This window comes from Otolemur garnettii, unplaced genomic scaffold (genome assembly GCF_000181295.1).
Source record: "Otolemur garnettii isolate 467f Iridium unplaced genomic scaffold, OtoGar3 scaffold00007, whole genome shotgun sequence".
NCBI lineage: Eukaryota > Metazoa > Chordata > Mammalia > Primates > Galagidae > Otolemur > Otolemur garnettii.
Genome location: NW_003852402.1, coordinates 9,438,912 through 9,448,774, shown reverse-complemented (window position 1 = coordinate 9,448,774; position 9,863 = coordinate 9,438,912). Strand labels below are relative to the sequence as shown.

At 42.7% G+C, this 9,863-nt stretch overlaps 1 protein-coding gene across 2 annotated transcripts in view; it reads right to left on the bottom strand.

Annotated features, from left to right (window-relative positions):
* The window catches only part of DMC1 (DNA meiotic recombinase 1), a 36,382-nt gene extending 32,364 nt beyond the window's left edge, over positions 1–4,018 (bottom strand). Inside the window, exons 1-4 of one of the 2 annotated variants that reach the window (XM_003783201.1) lie at positions 3,972–4,018; positions 2,161–2,243; positions 1,558–1,602; positions 453–599 (exon numbers count right to left, since the gene is read on the bottom strand). In XM_003783201.1, coding sequence (XP_003783249.1) covers positions 453–599; positions 1,558–1,602; positions 2,161–2,211 — 243 coding nt within the window. In that variant the 5' untranslated portion in view covers positions 2,212–2,243; positions 3,972–4,018. Of the gene's footprint in view, positions 1–452; positions 600–1,557; positions 1,603–2,160; positions 2,244–3,971 lie in introns of those variants that run through there. The other variant, XM_012814204.1, reaches the window with a different exon arrangement.
* Between the last annotated feature and the right edge of the window lie 5,845 nt (positions 4,019–9,863).

Below are 9,863 nucleotides of genomic sequence, written 5' to 3'. Positions count from 1 at the left end.
GGGTTCAAACCTGGCCTGGGTGTGCCAAATAACAATGACAACTGCAGCCAAAAAATATCTGGGGGGCGGCGCCTATGGCTCAGTGAGTAGGGCGCTGGCCCCATATACAGAGGGTGGCAGGTTCAAACCTAGTCCTGGCCAAACTGCAACAACAACAAAAAAAGTAGCCAAGTGTTGTGGCAGGCACCTGTAGTCCCAGCTACTTGGGAGACTGAGGCAAAAGAATCACTTAAGTCCAAGAGTTCAAGGTTGCCGTGAGCTGTGACGCACTCTATGGAGGGTGACATAGTAAGACTCTGTCTCAAAAAAAAAAAAAGTTAACCTGGAGAATGTATAGTGTGGTCTGCAGGAACTCAGAGTGCTCACAATTGTTTCTAGTGTTCATGATGAGAAAAGCTAGAGATTCACAAGCCCATTTTAAGCTAAAACAGCAAAGAATAGATTTTGCTTACAATAAGTTTGTTGGCTGCCTCTTTAATCTTGTCCACTTTGGCTTCTGAGAGTCCTTTGACATTGCATAGGGCTTTTCTTGTTGTCATTTGTATCCCTTTGATGGTACAGATTCCTACTGACTTCAGTTTCTTAATGTCAGCCACGTTCTGTGAATAAAAGAATGAAATGGGCACAGCAGATTGAGAAAATGCCAGCCTGAAAGGCTCCCATACTATGTCATGTGCTTTTGTGTCCATCTCCTTCCACCATGATGCCAATTTTATACTAGCAGCCAGGTGGAACCCACCCACCATGTAGCCAAATGTTCTGGAAATATCTGAGTAGAACATACTCAGCAGGCTGCCAAATGTTCTGACTGTGCCCTGATTTCCCAAGAATGTTAGTGAGACTATGGCAATATAATAAGGAATTCAAAAGAAAAGTCTGTTGGTGGAAAAGCTAACACTTTTATCACACATTCACCCTCCTCAGTTCAGCTCCTTCCTTCGACAAAACTTTACCACCAATATGTTCTTTTAAAATGTTAAAAGATTTTTCTCCTCTACCCCTGGAGAATGCAAATAACTATATCATCAAAGGACCAGGATTTTCTTTTGCTTCTATTTTCTAAAACCATCTGGAAGAGATTTAATGTGAGGGTTATAAAAGATAATGTCAGTGGAGTTTTACTATCAACCGATTGCTGATGAAATCCATCTAGTTTGTTACTCAGTTTGGATTTCTGTCAACAACATTTACTCTGCTTACCTGACATACAGAACTAAATTTTCTGTTAATGAAGGCAGTAGATGTAGATAGATAAAGAGATGAGAAATGGATTCAGAGGGACCCTGGAACACTTCCAATTGGATCAATTGTTCTCAACAGGGGCCAGTTTGCCCCCAGGTATACTTGACAATGTCTGGAGACATTTTTGGTTGTCACAGCTGAGGGGTGCTACTGGCATGTAGTGAGTGGGTAGAGACCAGAGATGTTGCTAAGTATCCTACAAAACACAGGACAGCCCTTCACCACAAAGAATTACTCAGCCTCAAAAGTCAATAAGGCTGATGCTGAAGAACTCTTGAGTTGAACAATTTTATGCAACATAGAAAAATGACTTACAATTCCATGTTTTTGTAACAGGTCAATGTCTTGAAACAAAGATTCCTAAAGAAGATGGAACAGAAAAAAAGGATTGGATTGTTTATATCCAACTATTTCACATCTTTTAAAGAGTTAATTCAGTACTATTGACCCACTCCCAAATGTCTCAAATTCCACTTCTCTAGACAAATTGGGGTGGGATCAATAATGTTTTTTCAAACACATTGCTGCATACCTACAAGAAGCACCTGCATTAAAAGGGCTGGGAAGCCAAGTCCCTTTGTCATGTCCTTCATAACTTTTAAAAATCTTTATCCAAAGAAATGAAATAACATTTGACCTATTTTAAATGTTTTCTTAACCTTTTATGACCAGCCTGCTATTTAGTCCCAGTGTGTGTAGGTACCAGTATAGCCATACCAGTTGTTAAATTGTTAAAATACTTTCATACCAGCTGCTAAGTAGCTTATCTTAGCAACCCTTGCCAAACAAGTTGTTACATATTTGCAATCTATATCTTATTTCTACTTTTGGTTTCTAAAAATAGTAACTAGCAGAGAAGGAACTTGATTTTTGTGGAATGACTGGATATCTACATATCTTTCAACACTCTAGTCATACCTCTTCATCTTGGAGTCCTTGTTCTTCCTGCACTACCTGATCTTCCTTCATATTGAAAGCAAGCAGCAGAAAAACAATCAACTCTGCAAATATAAAAAATACCACTTAAGAAGTAGTTGTAGAGGGTGGCACCTGTGATTCAAAGGAGTAGGACACCTGCCCCATACGCCGGAGGTGGTGAGTTCAAACCCAGCCCCAGCCAAAAAAAAAAGAAGTAGTTGTAGAGTCTCCAAGGACCAGAAGGACAGTAAGAAAACCATTTAGTCTGGAAAGACTGGCTGACCTATCTCTCTTCTGCTGGGCATCAGGCGGGGGTAGGGGGGCGAGAGGGTTGCTGAGCTGATGGCATGATTTGCTCTGTGGGTGTGTATGAGAGTTGGGGAAACTTACTAGGTTTCCTCTCTCCTTCCTCAACACTGCTCATCCCTTATCTTCAGTTTTTGCTGCACAGTTAATCATGACTTTATGATAATGTCTTAATTCTTTCCTTGGAATGTTATATAGAATTAGCATGTTGCTGCTGGTGCCTGTGGTTCAGTGGGTATGGCACTGGCCCCATATATTAAGAGTGGCGGGTTCAAACCCGGCCCCAGACAAACTGCAACAAAAAAATAGCCAGGCGTTGTGGAGGGCGCCTGTAGTCTCAGCTACTTGGGAGGCTGAGGTAAGAGAATCACTTAAGCCCATAAGTTCGATGTTGCTGTGAGCTGTGATAATGCCCCTGCCCTCTACCAAGAGTGACATAGTGAGACTCTGTCTCAAAAAATAAATAAATAAATAAAATTTTAATTCTTAGGAATCCACAAGGCAGGCTTGGTGCCTGTGGCTCAAGTGGCTAAGGCGCCAGCCCCATACACCTAAGCTGGTGGGTTCCAGTCCAGCCTGGGCCAGTCAAACAACAATGACGGCTGCAACCAAAAAATAGCCAGGTGTTGTGGCAGGCCCCTGTGGTCCCAGCTACTTGGGAGGCTGAGGCAGGAGACTCGCTTGAGCCCAGGAGTTGGAGGTTGAGCTGTGATGCCACAGCACTCTACCCAGGGAGACAGCTTGAGGCTCTGTCTAAAAAAAATATAATAATAATAATAAAGGAATTCACAAGGCATGACTATGTTCATTACAATAAAATATGGTCCGAATAATTATTTTTTCAGCCTATCCCATTTCCTCATTTAATATCAAAGTCAGAGGTTGGACCCCACCTCTCAGGGACCCAACTGCGGAGCAGAGGTGGATCCCACAACCTCGCACCTCCAAACTGCCGAGTAGGGAGGTGAGAGAAACTGTCGGCTAGGCCCCTCTGGGACGGTCCCTCAGATAGCTGGCTACACACGCGATCACCCCGAATTCCACGCCGACTGTCCCCACGAACAACAAAAGCCACCACCCATTTCTTCTCCCCGTGATAAAACGAAAAGCTCGCGCTCCATCTTTCTCAAGTAGTAGTTGATGCGTTGAACAGATGGACCTAAAGTGGGGTTTCCAGACGCCGCCTCGAGCCGAAGCTGTCCCCTGGGGGCGTGGACAGGTCGCCCTCGGTGCGTGCTCCCTCAGCCAGAGGCCAGGCCAGCAGGGCCGCGGCCACTTCCCTGACACCCGATTCCCTCGTGAGCAGGCTGACGAGGCCTCTCCAAGACTTAGGTCCGATTAGAATCGGGAAGCGGGAAATCCCTCGAGATCACTGAGATTCCTTCCCGGGGCCCAGCAACGACCACCAAGTAATACCAGAAAAAGGGGCGAGATAGCGGAGCACGCGATCCCGAAACCTATTTTCGCCTCAGATTCTTCACACGCTTTCCCTTTCTGCCACTCACCCCCCCTTATACCCACAGTGTCCCCGAGATTTTCAAGATGAATCCCTTCTGCCCCCAGCCCGGGCTTTCCACTCCTCAGAATTCCAGCTCAGGCTCAGTCCCAGAACGTCGAGTCTGGAGACTCGCAAGTAGCTGACAGCAGGGTTTGGCGCCAAGCGAGGGGGGCGGGGCGAGGCTACCAGCAAGGGGGCGGGGCGGGGACTGAGGGGCGGGTCTAAAGAGAGCTCGGGCGAGGGAAACCGGGCGTTTCGCAAAGATGGGCGTGGTGGAGAATGAGAGGCGGGGCGAGGGACTGGAGGAAGTGTATGGATTGTAGGGGTCCTCAGGAGAGGAAGAGAGCTGAGGACCCCTCCTGCTGAGCCGGGGGAGGACTGAGGGGGGAACTGGGGTGGAGACCTTCAGGCGGGGGTGGGGGGACGAGAGGGTTGCTGAGCCGAGGTGGCAGATGTGCACGAGAGGTGAGGTGCTGATGCTTATCATGATCAGGAACCCCGGGTTAGGAATGGAACAAGGGTATCCTTTCCCTCTAGCCCAAGGCTTTTCCCTTCGTGTTTTTCATACCTCGCTTCATGATCTGTCCCTACAACCTCAGTGCTGTTGATTTCTCTCTCTTTCTTGATGCCTCTCTTAACATTTGCCACTCTTGTCTGTGATTGAGACGTCCAGGGCCCATTCAGGATAGAAAGGAATTTTTCTTTGTTTTAGCTTGCAGTTTAAAATAGACCATAGCAGCCAAACATATTTTGGTTCAGCTTTTAAATAGAAGTTTCAGGCCAGTCTTCATGCCAGCAGAGACATCTCTGGCAGCGTCATCTTCCTCCCCTTAAATGGAAACTGACTGATGAGGAGAGGCATGAAACATTTGAAAGAGCATCTGTTGAGGTGGAGGCTGTGATGCATCTTGGATGAATTATCTGTGCAAACAGTTCTTTGGGTTCAAGACCTAGTACAGGGCGACCCTTTTTCTTCTGTCTGAATCATTTTGCTGGAATAAATAGCAAAAAAAATCCCACAATGCCAGTTGGCATTTTGGAGGACTTTCCCCACCCCCAGGTGGATTGTTTAAAAAGCCAACAAATAACTGCTGTTGTGCCTCAAAATCTGTTATTTTCCAGAAACATAGTCTGTCCTTCTTGTTAAATGGAAATTAATGCCCATTTGGGGGAGGAACTGGATAGGGGTGATAGGCTTTCACGCCAAGGCCTCACCTAAAATAATTATAGTAACTTTTGAGCAACTCGTTAGATGAAGACATCAACAGTGTACAGAGGAGCTGCAAAGAGCACAGCAAGATGATTTAGGGAAATATAACATATGTAGTTTGGTGTAGTGACAGCTGGGAGACAGAAATGTTCATAATATTTGAAGGTTGTGTGCAGTACACTTAAGGAAAGAAACTGAAATGAGCTGGATAATGACAAATTCATGAAGTGAGGATAAAAGTCTTGTTTGGATATCATGTTGATGGTTACATACAACTTAAGCATATTTTAAAACAACAGCAACGGCAAACGCTGGGGTCATTAAAAAGTATACATGAAGACCTTTGCACTTAAATCAGGACACACAAAAAAGATTAGTCTGCCTTCTTAATATTATAAAAAAATTCTAAATGTGATAAGGTGGGATTTCAAATCAGTGGGGAAACGGAGAATTCAGTGATTGGTATTGAAACAACTAGGTAACCACCTGGAAGAAAAATAAAATTGGAACCAAATACCAAAATAAATTATACCTTACACCAAAATAAATTCCAGATGGATAAAAAAATTAAATCTGAGCAATAAAATAATAAAAATACTAGAAGAAAATATGGGACATTTCAAATTATCTTATAATAAGAAAACTATTTTTGGGGGTGGTGCCTATGGCTCAAAGGAATAGGGTGCTGGCCCCATTCGCCAGAGGCAGCAGGTTCAAACCCAACCCTGGCCAAAAACTGCAAAAAAAAAAAGAAAACTATTTTTAAGCACACAAAACTCAGAAGCCATAAAAGACAAATACATACAGCTATATTAAAAATATATCCTACATGGCAAAATACCACTTTCCTATCCACAATATAGGCTAGCTATAGGCAAGCCAGAAGTTTTCTATCAATTATTAACTGGATAATATAGCTTGTTCAATTTTTCAAATCCTAGGAGTCCACAACTTCTTTATAAAAGTTAAAAATTTTGTGTCATTTTTATGATAGTGTAAGAAATAAACAGGCAATCAGGCAGTGGGATTAGTCAATACCTAAATTTTAAACCATTACACTTTACTGCCCCTCTGTGGACGATCACCTTATAACCAAACAGAGGCACATGATTTCAGTGCATACAGATGGGCTTCCTCAAACTAGTTCCTGGATATATAAGAGCTCAAATTTGAGAAATGCTTTAGTGGAGAACTAAAGAATGAAGGTTTGTCTCACACACACACAAAGAATTTCACTGAGTAGACATCTCCTTAAACATTTTAATTCATTCAGAAGATATTTTATTAATTGCTAATAATTTTTATCAGTCACTGTGCTACTGTAGCCACATCAGCCCAATCTGGTTCTCTTTTTATATAACAAAGTTGCAAGTTGTTTTTCATTTGCTATAACTGTAATCTGGGCATGCCATGGGTGAACCAAGCATCCAACCACAGGTAAAATCTAAGAGTTTAGACCCAGTGGGGACTGAATTAAGAAACCACACCTCATGGCAGGATCCAAGATCCAATCAGATCAAACCCTGGCATCACCCATGGCATGATCCAGTCAGATCACTCCTGGACTCAAGTGATCCTCCTTCCTATGCCTCCAGAGTAGCTGAGGTATGTACAACAATGTTCTACTAATTTTTCTATTTTTTGTAGAGACAGTCTTACTCTTGCTCAGGCTGGTCTTAAAACTCCTGGCCCAAGGCAATTCTCCCACCTCAGCCTCCCAGAGTACTAGGATTACAGCTGTGAGCTACCACAATAGCCAACTATTTGTTTTTGAACATAAAATTCACCTTCAACTCTTAAACGATTCAAAATCAGGACTAGAGGATTTTAATTTTATCTCTTCTAGTTTAACATCTGAGTTTCTTCTCTTTCATGCTGAGAATATTGCTTCCCCGCAACACTGGGAATGACAGAATGAGAATATCACACAATTACTCATTTGCTTTGTTCCACATTACAGTAAATGCTTTTTAAATGTTAATTCTCTTTGATGCTTTACCTCCCTCCCCTTATAAAGGGCAAAGAATTCTTCCCCATAATTTTCCCTTGTGATATTTACAAAGAAAAGAGGAATGCCTTTTCATTTAACTTCTTGAGAGCCCTGTGGTTATGAGTCCTCAGTAATTTCTGGAAGAGGTCCATGCAAGGATGATCTTGGCCCCAAGTTGTGCAAAGAGTGTTCCTGAGAGATGACAGTGCAGTTTTGTCTTGGGTCCAGAAAACCAAGACACCTTCTTTCTCCAGGGCTAATGGTAGAGGTGGATAAGGAACTGGCAATTACAACCTATTACAGGGAATGCAAAATGACTGCTGGAAAACACAGGAGGCACTTGTGCTAATCTCACTGCTGGGGTACAGGGGGAAGGCTTCCAAGAGGAGGGGACTTCTAATTAGGGTCTTGAAGGAGAAACAGAAATTAGTGATGTTGGCAGTTAAAAGTGAGGTGGGAGGAGAAAGGATTTTCAGGTATAGAAGGAGTATCAGGCAAAGGTTCCAGGAATAGGAGAGTCTGGTTCCCAGGGGAACAGCAGATACAGAGCTGCCTGCTAGGTAGTACAGGGAAGGTCAGAGAGTGCGCTGATTATCTGTGCTATACGGTGCCCAGGACTTGGCAGGTGCTCAACTATCCAATTTCAGGAGAAGAGTATACTTTCTAAGGACAACTATAATAACAACAATGATAACAAGCTCATTGGAATTACTAAGTGAAAGATACTGTGCCAAGAACTTTACATAAATTATCTAACCATTACAACCATCCTCCCCATAGGCATTCCCTTCTGCATTCAAGAAAGCAAGTTCAGGCCCTGTGCTGCCTGCAATCCCAGCACTATAGGAGGCCGAGGCAGGAGGATTGCTTACTTCAGGAGTTCCAAACCACACTGAGCAAGAGTGAGACTCCATCTCTACTAAAAATAGAAAAACTAGCCAGAGGCCAGGCTCATGCCTGTAATCCCAGCACTCTAGGAGGCCAAGGCAGGTGGATTGCTTAGCTCAGGAATTCAAGACCAGACTGAGCAAAGGCAAGACCCTGTCTCTACTAAAAATAGAAATATTTTAGCTGGGCGTTGTGGCAGGTGCCTGTAGTCCCAGCTACTAAGGAAGCTGAGGAAGAGGATCTATAGCCCAGGCAACAAAGTGAGAATTGGTCTCAAAAGAAAAACAAGTTCAGAAAGATCAAGTTGCACTGTTTCTAAGCAGAAAGTCAAACATCCTTTATGACGCAGGGCATTTATTTGTTTACACATCTGTCTCCCTCTTCCAGATTGTGAGCCTTGTAATGTCAGGGACTGCATCTTATCTCTGTATCCATGGGCCTGAGAGCAGGGATAGTACAAAGTAGACAACAAATACTTACTAAACTTCTCCAAACCCCAGTTTTCCTCCTAGGAGAAATGGAGGTAACATTATCCATCTCATGGGGCCACCAAGAGGGTTAACGGAGATAATGTCTAAAATGGGCTTAGCAGAGCACTCAGCACATAATACTCCACAAATAATATCTCCTAATGATCATCACTATTATGTTATACAACAATATCATTAAAGAATTAGCATGAATGATGTAAATTAATTTAAGTAGTGACTTTGGCCCATGGTAGGAGTGAACTTTAATATTCTTTGTCCCATGGACTGGGGATAACTAAATGCATCTCTATTTATTGTATTATTTTTTGTATTTTGTTATTTCTGTTTCATTCATTTTATTTTAGTTTTCCTATTTATTTATTTAGAGACAGAATCTTGCTCTATCCCCCTGGCTAGAGTGCAGTGGCATCATCATAGCTCACTGCAACCTCAAACTTCTGGGCTCAAGTGATCTTCCTGCCTCAGCCTCCCAGGTAGCTGGGACTACAGGTGTGTGTTATCACATCTAGCTAAGTTTTCTACTTTTTGGTGGAGATGGGGTCTGGCTTTTGCTCAGATTGGTGTCGAACTCCTGACCTCAAGCAATCGTTCTGCCTTGGCCTCCCAGAGTACTAGAATTATAGACGTGAGCCACTGCACCCGGCCCTGTTTCTGTTTTAGATTAAATTAGACACAACTCCAAGCTTCACCCATAAAGTATCTCTTGATTCTCGGACAAAAATTCACTCAAGTGAGCTGGAAGGTGAAAGGCGCAGGATGAATGCCTCCTTTTTCTGTGCTGCTTTTGGCTTCTTGGTGATCTCTCCCTCTCTGTGGAGAAACCATAAAGACACAAACAGAAAGATATTAAAAAAAATTGTGAGCAAGAAAATGAAGAGAGGAATCCCTAGGATTTTGTAAACAGCCTAGAAATCAAACCACCCCAGGGAAGCACTTCAGAAGGCTGGGAAATGGCATACAGGACACAACTACAAGAGGGACTCTACCTAACAAATGCAAACATTCTCACCTAATTGTTTATATGCCACATGAATCTAAAATAAAAAATAAATAAAAAGAAGGCTAGGAAATGAAATTGATAAGACTATGTAAATTGTCCAAATGTACCAGATGGAGATTTATACAACCAATGAAGAATTTGGAGATGAATTATGATAAGTACATTTGACAAAAATAAAATAAATAGACTTTGTTCCAGGGATAGTGAAAGTTTTGCAAGAAAAGAAAAATAACCATAGTACACTCCACGGCTCAGCAGCAGTAGTAGTTGATGGTATCATCATGCTGGTTTTGGGTTTTGTTTTTTTTTTTTTTTTTTTT